The sequence below is a fragment of the Hemibagrus wyckioides genome, linkage group LG23 (genome assembly GCF_019097595.1).
Source record: "Hemibagrus wyckioides isolate EC202008001 linkage group LG23, SWU_Hwy_1.0, whole genome shotgun sequence".
Classification (NCBI taxonomy): Eukaryota; Metazoa; Chordata; class Actinopteri; order Siluriformes; family Bagridae; genus Hemibagrus; species Hemibagrus wyckioides.
Window position 1 is genome coordinate 16,102,080 of NC_080732.1, and position 19,765 is coordinate 16,121,844.

Consider the following 19,765-nt stretch of genomic DNA (forward strand, 5'->3'; position numbering starts at 1 on the left):
TAATCCTAAAATACTATAAATGCACACTGTAGATCCAAAGAATTATGAGCGCTAGTAATTTGTCCGTTGTTTAAACCAAGTAAGTAGAAAAAGGTTTATTTAAATAAAATGATTTCTTTTTCCTCAGTGCTTCCTCTGACGTCATGTCAGGACCCAGTTCCCATTCAGTTCCAGAGCTCCCCTGTGCTGGTGGCTACAGGAACCAATGCTGTTTTTACAGTGCAGACCATCTCCAATATCTTCTCCATCACATGGCTCGCTCCTGGAGGAGGCACTCTGGGCCAGTGGATCAACAACCAGGCTGTTCTTAATCCGATTGCCCAGTACCAAGGCAGAGTGAGCATTAGTGCCACCCAGCTCACAATCAGCAGCAGCCAACTCAGCGACGCTGGAAACTACACGGCCGTCGTAACGCCGTCCGCTCCCACCGGACTGTCCACCAACTCGCGCTCTGTCACCTTGTCCGTTTTTGGTAGGAAAATGTATTAATTATGCACAGATCAGGCATAACATTATGACCACCCGCCTAATATTGTGTTGCTCCCCCTTTCGCTGCCAAAGCAGCCCTGACCCGTCCTGCACTGTGTATTCTGCCACCTTTCTATCAGAACCAGCATTAACTTCTTCAGCAATTTGAGCAACAGTAGCTCGTCTGTTGGATCGGATCACACGGGCCAGTAGGGCTGCACAATTTATTGATTTTCTAATCGCGATTACGATTACAGGCGTTCAACGCTGGGATTACAAAAAAATCTACTTACATTATTCTGTGTGCTTAAGGGGTGTTTATTACATGTTGCATTGCGATAATGTTTTAACAGGTCTGTAGGCGTGTCCTTATCAACAACCTGATTGTCCGCTTGTCTAACCCGCCATGTTAAGTTCACAAACATGTGCGCTGATACAGAAACATCAGATAGAATCAAGAATTAGAACAGAAAAGAAATATCCGTGGTGTGGAATTATTTTGGATTCACTAGCGATGATGTTGGGCGGCATGTTATATTCCATGAATTAATTCAATCATTTAAAAATTCAGCCACAGAGTGCAATACCACCAGTGATTTAGCGTGGAAAAAAAGCAAGAAACCATGCGAGAACCATGCAGACCGGGAACACCCCACAAGAGCTGCAGTTCTGGAGATGCTCTGATCCAGTCATGTAGCCATCACAATTTGGTGCTTGTCAAACTCACTCAAATCCTTACACTTGTCCATTTTTCCTGCTTCTAACACATCAACTTTGAGGACAAAATGTTCCCTCGCTGCCTAATATATCCCACCCACTAACAGGTGCCATGATGAGGAGATCATCAGTCTTATTCACCTCTCAGTGGTCATAATGTTATGCCTGATCATTGTGCTTATTTCCTCTTGAGTCTGAGCGTTCTAAAATGAAATGAGGTGAAACTAAATAGCAACTTCAAACTGGTTCTTGGTGTCTGGCGATAAGGGTAAAAATTTGCAGTCTCATCTCTGTACAGTCAGATTTCCTGTTTGTAGAAGGATGATGCCAGGCACGTTTAGATACTTACGGGAAATCCTGGTTGGACAAAACCCAATATGGGTGGAGCAAGTATTTAAGGTAGATAAGCATTGACCAAGCTTGTACTATATAAAGACAATAATCATAATAGCACAAATGAGTGACGCAGAAATGTATTGTCTTAAAATCTTTTCATGTGAGGAGTACATACACATTAAACTAATTTGTGGGAGAAGCATGATTTAGTCATAAACTCTGTCTTATTATTTAAATTGTTGGTTGTGGTAATTGCTTATCCCTGGCCAGTTTTGCTCTGATAGGCTAAGCTAAAAAGCATAAGATATTATCAAGAAAAAGACCATGTTAAAAGTATTCTATACTCTAATGTCTGTAAATGATCTTTCCTGATCCTCCTGTTCAGTTGCTGTGGGAGAAGTGAGCCTGGTCGTGCCGTCTGTGACCATCGAGGGAGGCAACGCTTCCTTAACCTGCAGCTGGACTTCAGGCACCAACATCAGCGTGACATGGGGTAAAGGTAGCACCAATCTTCCCTCAGACTCTCGCTTCATCGTCAACGCTGGGTCTCTGATTATCAGGCCTGTGAATAGGAACGATGCCGGACAATACACCTGCACCGTCAGCAACCCCGTCAGCAGCAAGACTGCCACGGCAAGCCTCACCGTTTACTGTGAGTCTAACACAGATATCTGGGTAGGGATAAAAATGAAGAATAAAAAACAACGAGGTCATCTGTTATGTTATATAACCGCATTTCTTGAGCTGTATTTTACACCAGCAATTTATCCAATTGTAGTTACATTCACAGCATACGAATGCCCTCCCTTAAGAGTTTCCGCCTTAGGAATTTACATTTTGCAAGAAATTTGCATCGGCATCCAAAGCATTTTCAGCATACGAACGAACCTACGTTGTGCATACTTCCAGGAGCCGTTTAAAACATGTTTGTGTTTGTGGAAAGTCGAACGAGGCTTACCGAAGTGAGTTTAAGAATTTTAAGAACTTCACCCACAATACCAGTGTTACAGCATTGCATGCAGTCAAAAGCTAGGTGATTTTTCGGGTGTGGTTTTTGTTGACAGATTGGTGGCGTGGGTGGTCTGTTCTATTTTAATCCCAAGCTTAATGCACGACTTCCTGTGAGGACCCTTGACACGGAATGCTTGGCTTGGGTCAGTTCTTTGTAAGCAGCCATACAGTTTACATATGCTTCGTATTCGTAATATTGGTCATATTTTTCGGGGGCTGGAACGGATTATCTGCATTTATATTATTTCTCATGGGAAAATTATTTTTGCATTACGAGTCTTCGCCTTAAGATCTCGCTTCCAGAACGAATTAAATTCGTATGGCGGGGTTCCACCGTAATGTGATAATTTACAACACATTTTTAGTTAATCTTCTTGTAAATGTGGGGCGTCTCAGTGAATTTGCTGTTGCTATAGAAATGACAAAGCATTCATATAAACCTAATAGTTAAACTATTGTCAGAGATGCTGTTATTAGAATTTAATCAACACCTTCTGACCAATCAGATTGCAGTATTCAAAAGCATTTTGGTAGTTTTAAGTAATTACTTAATAATTTCCAACTGGAACACATTTGGAACGTTCTTGGGCCTTGGAAAGGTGCTAACTTTAAATATAATAATTAAAAATCTAATATTTACTGTGCATATTTATTATTCATTCTTTTATAGAACGAGTCTGTCATATATGCATTAATCTCAAGAGTAATTGTCTTATACTTAATTACTGTCTCCTCATGCGTTTGGTGTTCTGTCACGGTTTCTTTAGAGCCTTTAGATGATGTTTGCTTTTCATCTTTTGTGTTATGTCTGCTTTTGAACTTTCATTCCGTTCTCATTATGCGCGCGTTCCAGCCGTACAGCACTTTAAATGAAGCCAGCGTTTGGTTAAAAAAAAAAAAAAGAAGCTAATTCATTTGTTTGACTTCGTTATTAGCGTTACTAGCATTATTAGGCAACATTCCCATCCATGAAAACTTGACTATTTGTGATTATATTGGGATAAAAGGATTGTACTGGGATTTTAAAATTATAATGAAACGATATAGGCTGAAAAAAAAAAAAGAACCTTCTGTCAAAACTGTTTACCTTTATTTCATCAGTTAACTAAAAATACCTCATATAATTTTGAGTTATTGAGAATTATATACTTTGTTATAAGTTGAGCAGTCACAGTCAGCAAACCTGAGCGACTTGCGAGGGTGGTAAGGTGACAGCATCCAAACATCCCAGTACACCAGACACTCTATGCCAGATCTTCTCCTTTACCTAAGAAAACTATATATTAAAATCTTGACTAAACAAATGTGTCTTCAGCCTAGACTGAGACTGTGTCTGAATCCCGAACACTAATTAGAAGGCTGTTCCATAACTGTGGGGCTTTGAAAGAAAAAGCTCCACCCCCCGCTGTAGCCTTTGCTACTTGAGGTACTACCAAATAATCTGCACCCATTTGAGGCGTGGCGGATCATAAAAGACTAAAAGATCACTCGGGTACTGCAGCGCGAGACCGTTTAGTGCTTTATAGATCAATAAGCAGTATTTTATAAACAATGCGAAATTTGACTGGGAGCCAATGTAGTGTGGCTAAAATAGGAGATATGTGTTCATTGCAATAATCCAACCTAGAGCTAACAAAAGCATGAACTAGTTTTTCTGCATCATAAAGTGCCATCATATTTCTTATCTTAGCAATATTTCTGAGATGAAAGAAGGCTACCCTAGTGATATTATCTACATGAGCTTCAAACGATAGACCAGAGTCAATAATCACACCAAGATCTTTTAATGCTGGATGAGATGAAACAGAAAGACCGTCCACTGTTACTCTGTTATCAGAAAGCTTACTTCTAGCTGCACGTGGTCCTAGTACTAGCACCTCTTTCTTGTCAGAGTTAAGCAGGAGGAAGTTAGTGGCCATTCAATGTCTAATGTCCTTTACATATTCTTCGTTCTTAATAAGCTGGTGTCTCTCATCTGACTTCGCTGAAACATATAGCTGTGTGTCATCGGCGTAACAGTGGAATAATGGCATGTTTACGAATAATTGCTCCAAGGGGTAGTGTATATAAGGAGAAAAGCAGTGGGCCTAAGACATAACCTTGTGGAATACCGAACATAACCTTGGTATGCACAGAGAGGTCACCAGCTAGATCTACAAACTGATAACGGTCAGTCAAATAAGACCTCAGCCAGGAGAGGGCTGTTCCTTTAACACCAACAGCATGTTCTAGCCTATCAAGTAGAATAGTGTGGTCAATGGTGTCAAAAGCTGCACTAAGATCCAGTAGCACCAGTAAGGAGACACAACCCTGATCAGAAGCCAGTAACAGGTCATTGACCACTTTAACCAGTGCTGTCTCTGTGCTGTGATGAGGTTTAAATCCTGACTGATACATTTCATGAATGTTATTCCTATGCAAGTATGAACATAACTGCTGTTCTACAGCCTTTTCTAGGATCTTGGAGATAAATGGCAGGTTTGATCTTGGTCTATAGTTAGTTATAATTTTGGATCTGCTTCAGATGGCCCGGACACCCCTCAGGTGACCAGAACCTCCTCGGAGTGTGTCGGTGGAGGAGACACCATCGTCGGACAGACGGTCCAGCTCACCTGCACATCTGTCTCTCTGCCCCCTGCTCTCTTGTCGTGGCAATTCAATGGTCTCCCACTGACAACCAGCCAGGCAAACGGTGGCACGCTGAATTTGCAGGTTTTCTCAACCAATCAGAGTGGGCAATACACATGCATAGCACGTAACAGCATCACGACACTAACGACGCAGCAGCAGACGAGCCTTAACGTCGTAGGTGAGTTCTTGATGCTAGATCTGTTAGTGACAGGTGTGTGTGTGTGTGTGTGTTTGTTTTCCTCGAATGCTTACAGGAGATGAAATGTAATAGAAAATAATACATATCTGATTCATTTTCATAAATCATCAGATTATAGCATTTATATTTTACACCATGTTTATCACTATCACTTTTTTCTTCTTCCTCGTCTAGCTTGTCTTTTTGACCTATACACATTTTTGTTTACATGTAAACACTGCTTCAGTGTGTTTACTGGTTGTTCAGGTACAGCAGCTTTTCCCATGTTATCAGTACAGTAACTTCATACAGACAAACTGCTACTGAGGGTATTGCTGTTAACTTCTTCATTATACTTTAAAGTGTTAGCAGTACCCATGTTCAAGTATGACTCAGTTTCAAATCTCACTCATTGCTTTCTGAAAGGGTTTGTCTCCATTTTTCTTAGCGTCATTTCAAAGCATGTTCCGCTTATGTGAGTAAGACGGACAGTAACAACTAAAATATGCTGCATTGTCTAGTTAGACGTCATCATAGGATGGTATTTTAGCTGTGAGATGACCATTTATGATAAAACATTTATAAGCATCTTCCACAAATAAATGCCCCCAGAAATATGGGGTATCTGTCATAAAACTAATGTGTATTTTAATGATTAAAGCAAGGTAGGGATCACCTCATGCCTCTTCTCCCTGTTCTTTTCCTTCTCTGTGCTTTGGTGAATAGTTGTTACTAACACAACATTTGTTCCTCACTATAGCAACGTGTCTAAGTGTAGGCGCGGTTGCCGGGATAGTCGTTGCCTGCTTCGTCGTGCTTGTGTTGATTATTGTCGCCATCATACTGCTACTACGTCAGCGGAATGGTAAAACTCCTCCTCCATGGTGTCTGAGTGTGAATAACATTTTTTAGACTTCAGGGAAATTTATGAGCTTTATCTGTTGCAGTTGATCGGAGACTCAGTACAGTTATCGCACAGAGGAAGGAAAACCCAAACAATAGGCCAACAGTAAGAAAACATCCACACTTATACGTTTGCCATGGTTACACAATTTAGAAGTGACCCATGTGATTTTATTCCCTTTCTCAGTTTCTTCCAGCTCCACAGAATGGTCATGATAATGCTGGGTTTCTTAGCCAGGGTGGCCAACCTGACCCACCGCTGCACAACTATAACAGAATAAATCGGTCAAAGAATCAACAAACCACTGACCAACACAACGATATACTGATGCAAAACAGAACAACCAACACCGGTGCCATTCAAAGCAGTGGCAATCTTAATACGGGCATGTTCACAAATAATGCCAACGTCAACTCCAATGCCCACTTACACCATAGCCAGTGGAATGGAAGTTCAAATCCACACAACTCTTTCCAACAAGTGGGCCAACACAACCCAAATATTCTCATACAGACTGGCAATGCTGAGCCAGGACCTCACACGGTCCTTATAAACCTTAATACACTACCACAGCATCAGAATGCCACCACACAACCTCACACTGTGCAAGTAAGTCTCAATGCACCTCAGCCTTCTTCAGGGCCCAACCAGAACACCATGCAGTTTAGCGATCAGCAAAGCAATGCCATCCAACAGGAGTCTGTGATCACTAGTCGCTCAAATCCCCGTCATGTCAGCGGGTCACACTCAAATCCTCAGACTTGGATGGATAACATCCATAATACAGCACAGCCTGCCTACAATAGCACTTTAAGAAATGGACAACACAGTGACCACCATGCCACCAACCAGACACGGTCAAGGCGGAATACCGAAGACACACATAATTACTCGGCGCAGACTCGGACACAGTTAGGTCACGAGCTCTCCGTCGACTACTCAGATGATGATACACACCCACGTCAGATGCCGTGGGACCGTATACACGGTACACCCGCATACCCGAATCCTCAAGTGGACAGCTACGAATCCCAAAATTCGACACAGCAAAACAGTTCATTAGATTCAGAGGGTTCACATTCAGCTCCAGCTCTAAGACCCTGGAGGTCACCTGCGAATGAACAGGTGCGGAACATTTCCAGAGCTTCGAGAAGAAACTTTCTGAGACAGCTTGCTCACAGTGCCGCCCAGAGACGCTCTCGAGCTGATCGGGAAGCGCCAAGACAGGTCACACAGCCTAACGTGATTGCTCAGCCACGTGCTGACCATCAAAGTCGGACAGCTCGACAAAACATCACGTCTCAGAGATATGGCATGGACAATATGAACAGAACAGTTCCTGTTCCTCAACATCAAACAGTTCAAATGCAGCCTGCTCAGCCATCACATTTGATCAGACAGGCAGGTTCAGATCAAAGGCAGTCAGGTCCTCTTAATGCTGCCGTTCCCAACTCCCTTATGCTAACTCGGGTTGCTTTGCAGCAGCACACCAGCCAGACTCCCAACCCCTTTGTTAACCGGATTCAACAGACACAAGCTGCATTGCAGCACCCTGGAACTCAGTCCGCACCTGCTCAAACTCTTCCTGCAAGGCAGATCAACCGGGCTGGTCAAGTTGCTCCAGATCCCCCTCCAGTTCTGCACCCAGCGGAGTTTAAAAGGCTACCTCGAAAGCATTTGCACAAATCACATACTGTAAACCCAGTTCACGTCACGAGACGGCCTGTGGTCGTGCATCATGGACACAGACCTCCAAACACGACCAGACATGCAAGACCCATGCAAGCGAACCCTCACAAACATGCCAAGGCACATGGGCATGGTACTACTCATGGCCACACAGTACATATGAGTCAGGTGAGATTAACCTTGCATTAAGATTTGCTAGATTGTTTTGGTTGAAAATAAGTGCTTCACTTAGACTTAGACTGGGATCCAAAAATCTAGGTTCATTATGGTGTCAAATATTATACAGCTTCAAATATTATAGCATTGCTGCCTCACAGCTTAAGTGTCCCCAGTTCAACCTTGAGCTTTGGGTCACTGTCTCTATGGAGTTTTGCATGTTTTCTCCATATCTGCATGAGTTTTCCAGTATCCTTCAACCTCCAAAAACAGACTGTACGTTGTTTGGCTACTCTAAAAGGCCTCTAGATGTGAAGGAGTTTAGGAACTCGGAACCGTGAAGTGGACAGGCATCCGATCCAGAGTGTGTTACTGCCTCACAAGTCGCATGGACTTCATCAAGCTTGGCCATGATTGTTAGAATTGTTTAAACTGACGAGCAATAGAAGAACAACAGGTGAGGTTTTCATTAACCATTGTGGGAAAGAAAATTGGATTTAGTTATTTGTTTCAATAAAGTAATAGGAGGCTAATTGTGACTGAATAGGTTGAATCTAAGGCTGATGGTCAGAGGAAGAAGACTGGGATTACTGTAATCAGTAAGACTTTGCAGATTTAGATGACGAATCTTAACTTGAATTCTGAACAATAGTATCTGATTAAATAAGCCAGAAGGGAACAATAGCAGGTAATGATTTAAGCCTTAGTAACACTTAACACCCAGACACAGAATGAATTAAAGTGATTCTATTATGACTAAACGAGAAGGGATGGAAAAAAAAGGAAGAAAACATTTACACATGATAAAAGTCACACAAAACAGGCCCAAGGAAAGTGTCCTCAGTTCAGAAGGATAGAGAGAGAAACATGAGTAGTGCACTGGGTGAAGTGAGGACGAAAATACGGGAAATTCGACAACAATTGGATAATAATAAAGAAGGGAAACCCAAATTTAGTTTTAAAGTTCTTAAAAAATTTATCTTAAACATCTCATATAGTTTTAATAACAAAAACTGACTCTCGCCATGAATATAGCTATAGAAGCTGGCATGGCGTTAAAAAAGAAAAGGAAAGAATAATAAAGGAGGGGAATTTTAAAAGAAGCTGAAAATAGAAAATAATGGGAATTATTATAAAAGGCGAAGCCTTAACATAATAAGAAATTTTCCAGGCATGAAACCTAGGAAATATGGGAGGTGTACCAGAAGCAGATCTGCAGACAAGGTTGGTTGCTACTTTTTCCTTTTCTCACCTCCTGTGACTATTATTTAAGTGTTTATTGTTTTGAGTAGTTTGACAGAATAGACCGTACACCATGAAAATCAAGTCAGACTTCTGGTGACTGTGACCTCTGGTGGACATGAAAGGTATTGCTCCATGTAACAGGCTGTTGAAACAGCAGGGATGATCAGGAAGTCTTGGCTGCAAAGCAAGCTAAGGGGGTGGAGGTTATTATCCCAGCCAAACAGGAGCTTTATATAATAAAAGTCTTCTGAACAACATGTTAAACATGAATGAAAACCTTTGTGGATAAATAAAGTGTGGTTAAACATATAATTCAACAATAACGTTTCTATAAACATGACATTAATAATCAGTATCTGACATTTCAGACAAATATGGCCAAATGTTTTGTTTATTTTTGCTCCACTAGAGGAAATAGATCTCACTCACGTTATTGCATGTTTATTAGCTGGCTAGTTAGCTCGCATCGATCTGTACATTCCTGTTAATCGTGCTTGTGGTGAAATCGGTGCCCCAGGTATTCCTTTTCACTTACATCTACAACAAGCTCAAAATTTATTTTCCTGTAAAGTATTGTTTGCCGTGTCTGGTGTTGATGTCTATGGTAGTAACTGTGATATTTTTCTACAAGGCAAACACTGATGAGTGACGTGATGGACACAGTGAAACATCTGGAAATATAAACACTCTTACAGTGCTGGTCAAAATAGTGGACTGGAACTAATTGGTCCAAAACAATTTTTTTGTTAGGGAAAAGTGGCTGAGATGTTGGACTGCCATTCATGAAAGTTTAAATTCCAACACCACCATGCTCCCCCTGCTGGTCTCTTGGGCGAGATCATTAACAGCTCAGCTGTGACAAAAAAAAAAAAAAGAGATAAATGTAGGTCACTGTGGATATGGTTGTCTGCCAAATGCTTTAAACGTAAATGAGACTTCTAGTAATTGTTTCCGGAAGTGTCACTAGTGTCAGCTCTTTGTGTGAAAGTTTCAAGTACTGTGAAATACTTCAGGACAGAGGACTTTGCTTAGTGGTTTTTTTTGGTAACATGACAAGCTGCATTGTTTTTACAAGAAAGCAAAAAGAGAAGTTTATCAGGGAATATATGCTTACGGTTGTTATAACTGGAACTAACTTGTTCCACAGATGTTGAAAATATATGGCGTTATTCTTCAGTAAATAAACATTTTGGGCGGGGATGTCCTGTTATCGGAAAATACATAACAGGATATTGAATCTACCCCGTCTTTGATTGTGAAACGTTTTGTTTCTTACATATTTGCAGAGTTCTCTAATGTTCAGAATAGCACTTTCATAGTGTTCTCATTTTGGACGTTTTATAGCAATACAATAGAGCAGCTTCCTGTTGGTCCAGCGGCAGGATCCCGTGATCTCATTGCTGCGGCCCGGGTTCGATTCCTGGGCAGGCAGTAAAGAGTTAACTCTCAATGCCGGTCCCAAGCCCGGATTAAATGGGAGGGTTGAAATGATCCGCTGTGACGACGCTGAACAGGGAGCAGCTGAAAGAACAACAGAGCAATACAATAGAGCAACGCGTTAGGGCAGGGTTGTCCAGTCTTCTTGACAAATGGACCGTGTGGGTATTGGTTTTTATACCAGTCAAGCAGGAGACACACCTGATTCCATCTGTTTAATAAGTTGATCTTGGTTTTCAGTAGACTGGCTGGAATGAAACCTGCACACACACCTGCCCTTTCGGGTAAGATTGGACACCTGCAATAGATATACATAAATATCTTTCTTTCTCTTTTTTAACAGGTCCACAGTAGTCGACCCAGACCCTGAGACAAGCCAATCCATGTTCTGACAAGGCCTCATACAGAGGAAAAACTGGTTTATTTTAAAGTGATGACCCTCTATGTGCCCATCTATGCTGCTTTGGACTACTTTCATCCTTATTTGTTGACAGAATGAAGCGTGAGGTGTGCAGGGCTTGAGCTGTATCCGACCGACAAGCCTCAAGAAACTGCCAAACTCTAAGCAATGATCTCCAGTTTAGTGCCTATTTACAGATGTGTATTCAGCATTTGGTACACAGACGCTTCCTCTGACGCTGCTCAATTAGTGGCACCTCCACGGACGAAGCGCTCGACTAACTATGAAGGAGAGCCAGCAAACGGACGTGCTCATATTCATTATGCACATTTTTTTTTTGTTGCTAATGACATGGAAAATGCTAATGACTTGGAGTGGTGGAGGTTATCTTGAAGGGCTCGGGCAGATTGGATTTTGAAAATAAGCACAACAGAGTAATCATTTGTGGTGGTTGTGTCTGATGAGGCTGATTAATTCTAAATGTTATTGTTTTACTTCTTTTTACATATATTGTTTATTCATTTTATCATGTTACGTGACTGGGTATTAAATTATTTTCATATTATGGAGTCATCCCTAGACTCAGTCCATTTGCCTCAGTGCACTATTTGCCTCAGTGCCCCCGGACCCTTCGACTGAATCAAAGACCTTCTGAACGGGTTCCTGCTTCAGAACCAAATATCCTTTGAGAGCCTGAAAAGAAGCAGTAGCTGGGGTTCTTGTTGCGCTGGCTTAATGGTGAAGCTCTGGTCACAATGGCAAACATGGGACTAGGAAGCGTGGCAGAATTCAAATGTCACCTGAGAGTGATTTATAGGAAGCCAGATTTGTGGAAAGGCCCTGTCCATGCCCTGACACCTAACCCCTGAACCTGGGGCTGGGGCTGGGGGTGCTGTCCTGGCCACGCCTACCTGACCCTGGCAAGTAAGTTCATCCCAGCTCTGCTACTAGATCCTGGTGTTGTTGATTCATTGCTTGCTTCTCGCTTGTATGCTCCATGTCTGCTCCTCAGCTCCTCTAGGAGGTGTCAACTTGAAGGACAATTCCTTTTTTGGGACCCTGGATTTTTCTTGGACGTTTTACCCAGGGTGGCTGGGCTGCTTCGGAAGTAGGAGTTATTTTCTCTCACGTGCCATGCAGAATCACTCAGCTCGCATATCTGCCTGCAGATCTACTGCTCTTCTGGGTTATGTGGTTACGTTTTGTTTACTTTCCCATGTCTGGTCTGTTTTTGGCTCCTGTCTCGTCTCTACCCACGTCCCCGTCATTGTCCCGATCACTCGCCCTTTGCTCTTATTTATTTGTATATTGATTGATATTTTTGGTGCGAAGTAATGTTCAGTGTTTCCATGCCTGCCTTTAGGATGTACTTGTTCTGTGGTTTTTGGTTTCCGGTTTTTGACCTTTTATTCTAGCTCGCATGTTTTGGATTTCACTTTCCATAGCTATTTCTAGATGACCTGACCTTTGTCTGTTTACTGTATGCACTGCACTCGCACCTCGTGCCTCATGACACAGCAAAACACTGATATTCTCTAATATGATTAAAACTGCACTTTATTTGGAAGACAAAGCAGATGATAATCCTCATGATATATGATATGCTTACATTCAGAAACAGGGATCTTGTTTGTGAAAGCGTGTGCAGAGGTGACATTGACAGTTTAGCTGAGTAGTTTACATAACACCTGAAACCTACACTTTTCCATTTTGTCATCAAGCGTCCTAAAAAAAAAAAAAAAAAGACCGAAAAGGGACTTCACAATGACGCAGCACTATCTCTTTGCCCCGATCCTTATCTTGGTGTGTATTTTGGTCTGTGAATTTACAAGCCTTTTGTTTTGTGAGCTACTAGAGACTACTTCTGCATTTCTGTGTCGATTAACAGAGGGTTCTATAATAAAAGCTCAGGGTAAAATGTGCTGTGTGTTTATAGTGTCTTTCTGTGAATATTATAAATCTGATCATTTTTTATGCATCAAGTGTTCCAGACAAGTTGTTCGTTTCCGTCAGTAAATTGTAAAATAGACGATTCTTTTGGTAGAAGTCTGTATGCTTATTATACAACCAATGGCCAGTTCATTCAGGAACTCTGTACACTTGCACATTCATGCAATTATCCCTACACCCACCTGGTGAAACGACTGGAATCCGATGTTACTGTTGCAGTTTATATCATCCACCTCAAGCTCCACTGAGTTCTGAGAAGCTTTTCTCCTCAGCCTGGTTATAAAGTGTGGTCATGTGTGTACCTGTCAGCCATCTTGCTCATTAACAAGGCCTTTCCACCAACAACAGGACTGCTGCTTACTGGACATTTTTTGTTTTTCACTATTCTGTGAAAACTCGACACACTCTATGAATTTAATTCGTTCTGGAGGAGAGTTCTTAAGGGGAAAATTTGTATTGCGATACGAATTTTCCCACAAGCAATAATGTGAATGCAGATAATCCGTTCCAAAAATATGACCGGTACGAAGCGTATGTAAACTGTATGGCTGCTTACAAAGAACTGACCCAAGCCAAGCATACGAACAAACCGAACCGAACGCTAAGTTGCGCGTACGTCCGAGAGCTGTTCAAAACTCGTTTGCACCAGTGGAAAGCCAAGCGAAGCGAGTTTACAAATTTTACTAGTTTTATTTCAGTCAGTGAAAGCTGTGTGGAAAGTCAACCAACGTTGCCTTTGATTTTGGGACGATTTTGCGATTTTAACAATGGATCTTGTCGCAAGGCAGCTTTTACATGAATGGAAATTCAGAATTAAAAAAATCTATATTTAAGTTTATATTTATGAGTAAGCCAGACGCAATGGTGGTTAGGAGAAACTCCCTGAGATGATATGAGGAAGAAACCTTGAGAGGAACCTGGTGCAATACTTTCTCACTGCATCACATGATAAAATCCTGTTTTTGCTTTCTGATAATACTATATGTGTAGGTGTCTAAGAACTGAAGAAAATGAACATGTATTGCACAATTTATCAAATAATAATAATGATAAATTCAACATATTCTCTATCTCTCCGCTAAAGATATTTATGGAGAATAACCGGACTGACAAGGAAATGGAAATGTCGTTGCTTGAAATAAAGCACATATGCAAAATCTTTAGCACTTTTATGAGCGGTTTAATAAAAGAGACATATTATACGGGAGTCGGTGAAGTAAATCTGTTAATGTGTCGCCTGAAGCTGTATGACAGGTTAAAAAAATGGTTTAATTAGAAAGAAAGGGCCATAAAAAAAAAAAAAGGGAAGAAAAGATCTGTGGTACACAAACCCTGCTAGAAAATCTACAGGAAGGGGTTGTCACACATATCTCGTTGCCATCTAGATGGATGGAAAATGTGAAGATTGTTGTTGGTGATGTTGCACTGCGTGGGCTCTAATGTGGCATGAAAGTGCCATTCTGTCAATTACAGCTGAGGATGAAGGTTAGTTTATGTTGGAAAATAAAACTGAATATGCTGTTAATGGCTCTTAAGTATCTCTCAACTTGTGTCTTTTGCAAATACTACTACTACTACTACTATTACTAATAATAATAATAAAAATAATAATAAGTGAGATAGTAATAGTGTACTTTGCATAGCGACCACTGCTACTACTACTAATAATAATATCAAGTGAGATAGTAATAGTGTACTTTGCATAGCAACCACTGCTACTACTACTACTAATAATATCAAGTGAGATAGTAATAGTGTACTTTGCATAGCAACCACTGCTACTACTACTACTAATAATATCAAGTGAGATAGTAATAGTGTACTTTGCATAGCACACACCACTATAAGTCTCTGGGTTGTTGATTGTGTTTCAAGCCCCAGCACCTCCAAACTACCACCGTTGACCACTTGAGCAAGGTCCTCAACCCCCCCTAGTCCAGGGAGATTGTAATAGTTTGCTTTGCATAGCGAGCACCACCACTACTACTACTACTAATAATATGTGAGATAGTAATAGTGTACTTTGCATAGCAAGCACCACTATAAGGCTCTGGGTTGTTGATTGGGGTTCAACAGCACCTCCAAACTGCCACCGCTGACCCCTCGGACTCGCTCCCACTCTCACAGTCATACCATCATACTAATCACACCAACCTGATTCGGATCACCTCTCATACCCACAAAACCACAAAAAAAAAAAAAAAAAAGTTCCATTCAGTTGACTGCAGCGAATCAGACTCTCAGCTGCACTGATGTCACCATGCTTTATTTTACTTTCTGCCTGCTGCCCACTTTTGACTTTTCCTCTTTTGACATTTCCTGAGCTCTGGGTTTAGCTTAGCCCGCACAATTCTGTTTGCAAATCTCTTGACCTGTTCCTGATTTTGGACTCTGTCTTTGCTTGACATTTTATAATCTTTATTGTAAATCCTCTGACCCGCACCTGTAACGTCTGAGATTCGTCTTATCTGACGCTAACTCTTTTTGTGGTTGTGTGTAACATGCCCTATTTCAGTCTCATCGATGCAGGTAACAGCGTATACTAGCTGATTCCCAAGCAACTGTTTGGTCATTTAAAAATCTATTAACCCATTTGTGCAAGTCAGAAGTAAGGTGTACCTTTAGCCACTGTAATACATGCTAAGAGAATTTATTCTAGCTAGTCAATAAGGCAATAAGGCTGATTCATAGCAGGTACAGTTTCTGTAGACCGGAGAGAGTTTTTATAATTGGTTTATATTAATTTCTTGTTGATGGAAATTTTATTTTATTTTATTTTTTTCTTAAAGCAAGCTTTGTTTTGTCATTCTTCCAGAATCATGAGGCTGACTGTAGCAGTTTAGTTTACTTTAATAATCCGCTAGTGGCTTCCTGGTTAGCGCTGGTCATGTGTGAAACATCTGGTTAACACCATTTATTGTGCACGCATTGTGAGTTCGCAACAGAAAACTGAGCGTTAAAAGCGTCACACGAGGAGACAGACTTCTGGAAAGGATATTCGGGCTAGTATTATAGCGTGCGATGCTGATATTGTGCTTGTGACTTGAAGAGCATTAAAAAGTGCGTAAAGAGTGTGATGATCAGGCTCAGCTCTTCATATGCATAACTTGAGACTTGAGAATCTTTACTTTAAATTGATGTTGTCATTAACCCTGAAATATTATACACACATTCATTCACCTTCTGTGGGGCCTGAGGCAGGAAAACACCATGAATGGGATTCTAGCTTCATTTTAAAGCACTGTGAACTCACACGTACGCATTCACACACACACACCACCTACACACACACAAACACCACCTACACACACACACACACCACCTACACACACACACACACACCACCTACACACAAACCTACACATTCACACACACACACACCACCTACACACACACACCACCTACACACACACGTACACATTCACACATACATATAGACATACACATACACATGAGCATAGACATTCACACACACACACACACACATTAACATGTAGCAGCAAGTATTTAAGGAATAAACCTTTTTAGACACGTAAAGAACGCTCATGTTAATCCATCATGCCATCAATGTTAAAATGATGCTAAACCTCTAAATATAGGATTTACTGACACCTAAGCTTTAATGCAAACTCCCATATGCCACGGAACAGATGTGAAATGGGGAAGCGTTTGCCACTTCTTCTTTTCCTGCATGATATGAACAAGTGAGGTTACTATAATCACAAATCCAAGAAGCTGGTTTGATTCTGAGAATGTGTGAAAGAAAAAAAGATGCTGAGGAGTGTGGTTTTTTTTTTTTGTCTAATAACAAAGAGTTCCCCTTTACTAACCATGTTTCATTCAACAACAAAAGGACTTCTCCTTTAAAGGCTATTTCTGCTATTTATTCATCATACAATAAAATATTCTGTAATAATGTTTGTGATTAGATCTAGGTTTTAATTCACAGTTGCATAAGGCTCTCTGGGGCCTGCATTCTCACTCCCTGGATTGCACACGCACACATACACACGCACACATACACACGCACGCACGCACACACATACACACACACACGCACGCACACACGCACACACATACACACACACACATACACACGCACGCACGCACACACATACACACACAGACATACACACACACACATACACACTCACGCACGCACACACATACACACACACACGCACACACGCACACACACACGCACACACGCACACACATACACACACACATACACACACACACACACACATACATACATACACACATACACACACACATACACGCACACACACACATACACACGCACGCACACACACACACACACGCACGCACACACATACACACACACACATACACACACACACACATACACACACATACACACACACACGCACACACACACACACACGCACACACATACACACACACACACATACACACACATACACATGCACACGCACACACGCACACACACACACATACAATAAAATATTCTGTAATAATGTTTGTGATTAGATCTAGGTTTTAATTCACAGTTGCATAAGGCTCTCTGGGGCCTGCATTCTCACTCCCTGGATTGCACACGCACACACATATGTATATTAATTCACTATATGCATATTAATTCACCTCCTACATCACTTTTTTGACACATACTGTTTTTCAACCTACTGCATATGCTGCTATATATTTATTTGCTCATTTCGTACTTTGTCTATTGTGCAGCACGTTTACGCATTCTCACATACACATACACACAAACACACACACACACATAGACATACACATAGACATACACCTACACATGCACAGAGACATAGACATACACACATGCACATACACACACACACACACATAGACATACATAGACATACATACATGCACACACACACACATGCACAGACATAGACATACACACATGCACATACACACACACACACACATAGACATACATAGACATACATACATGCACACACACACACACGCACATAGACATAGACATACACACATACACATACACAGAGACATAGACATACACACATACACATACACACATACACAGAGACATACACATACACATACACACATACACAGAGACATAGACATACACACATACACAGAGACATACACATACACAGAGACATAGACATACACACATACACATACACATACACAGAGACATAGACATACACATACACATACACAGAGACATAGACATACACATACACATACACAGAGACATAGACATACACACATACACATACACAGAGACATAGACATACACACATACACATACACATACACAGAGACATAGACATACACATACACATACACATACACAGAGACATAGACATACACACATACACATACACATACACAGAGACATAGACATACACACATACACATACACAGATACATAGAGATAGACATACACACATACACAGATACATAGAGATAGACATACACACATACACATACACATACACAGAGACATAGACATATACATAGGCATATACATACACACGGACATAGACATACACACATACACATACACATACACAGAGACATATACATACACACAGACATAGACATAGACATACACATACACGTAAACACAAGTTTACTATAGAAGAATGTTTCTCCTTGTGCTACACAAAAGGCATAGCAAATAAAACGAACATAACAAAATCAAAATACACAAAAGATAAATATCAGTCTGAGACTGTAGGCACACTGAACGGTTTAGGGTTAAGATTTCCAAAGTTGTGGCTCTCTGGCAGTCTTGGGAATTAAATTCCCAAATTTCCTCCCACTAGCACTAAACCACAACTATCATGCTACCCCTGCCCTAGAAGTGAATTCATGCAAAGTATCTGGGTAAGACTGAGCAAAAGTGAAAAGAGGAACTGAATAAGTCATTAGTTAGCAGGGTTATTATAAAGGTTATAATAGTTTGAATCAGTTCTGGTGATCTAAATTTTCATCATATATTTAATTTCTGATCCTATTCATTTTGAGATAACGACCACATCAGGGTCAGGAGTATCACCACCCAGCTGAGGGTAAGAAATCTGAGAAATTTCTGTTATCACTACTTCTATTACTGCTACTACTGATAAATAATATCAAATAAGGTGCACTGGGATAGACTGGCATCCTGTCCAGGGTGGACCCTGCCTTGTGCCCTGAGTCTCTTGGGATAGGCTTCAGGTTCCTCATAACCCAGTAGGATAACAGATGTATAAAACACAGCAATATATATATATATATATATATATATATATATATAAAATTTGTATTTATATAACAGTTGTAAGACGCTGTATGACACCTTAATGTGCTTCATTTGGGCAAATCCAAAAAACTTAATAGTGGGGATTAAAAACAGGCAGACTTAGTTAAACTAGGATAATCCTAAATAAGGAAAACAAAGACTGAGAAAGTGTTTTAATACATGGAAATCAATGCCGTGGGATTAATGACAGTAATGCATGGTAAGACTTTGTGATATATAATGATAAACAAAACCTATTAAAAGAGAGTCAAGAGTCAAGAAGCTTTTATTGTCATTTCAAGCATATATAGCTGACGCAGTACACAGTGAACTGAAACAAGGTTTCTCCAGGACCTTGGTGATACATAA

The 19,765-nt window shown here is 40.8% G+C and overlaps 1 protein-coding gene across 9 annotated transcripts in view; it reads left to right on the plus strand.

The window, feature by feature from the left end:
* Window positions 1-19,765, plus strand: part of LOC131344117 (free fatty acid receptor 3-like) — a 34,112-nt gene that overhangs the window by 4,018 nt on the left and 10,329 nt on the right. Inside the window, exons 3-11 of one of the 9 annotated variants that reach the window (XR_009203289.1) lie at window positions 128-472; window positions 1,907-2,173; window positions 5,057-5,341; window positions 6,102-6,206; window positions 6,289-6,350; window positions 6,432-8,102; window positions 8,392-8,547; window positions 9,262-9,314; window positions 11,116-14,621. Coding sequence is in view for 5 of the 9 variants with exons in the window: in XM_058376108.1 (XP_058232091.1) it covers window positions 128-472; window positions 1,907-2,173; window positions 5,057-5,341; window positions 6,102-6,206; window positions 6,289-6,350; window positions 6,432-8,102; window positions 11,116-11,142 (2,762 nt within the window). In the remaining 4 variants the exon portion in view is untranslated. Of the gene's footprint in view, window positions 1-127; window positions 473-1,906; window positions 2,174-5,056; window positions 5,342-6,101; window positions 6,207-6,288; window positions 6,351-6,431; window positions 8,103-8,391; window positions 14,625-19,765 lie in introns of those variants that run through there. The other 8 variants (XR_009203287.1, XR_009203288.1, XM_058376112.1 and 5 more) reach the window with 8 other exon arrangements.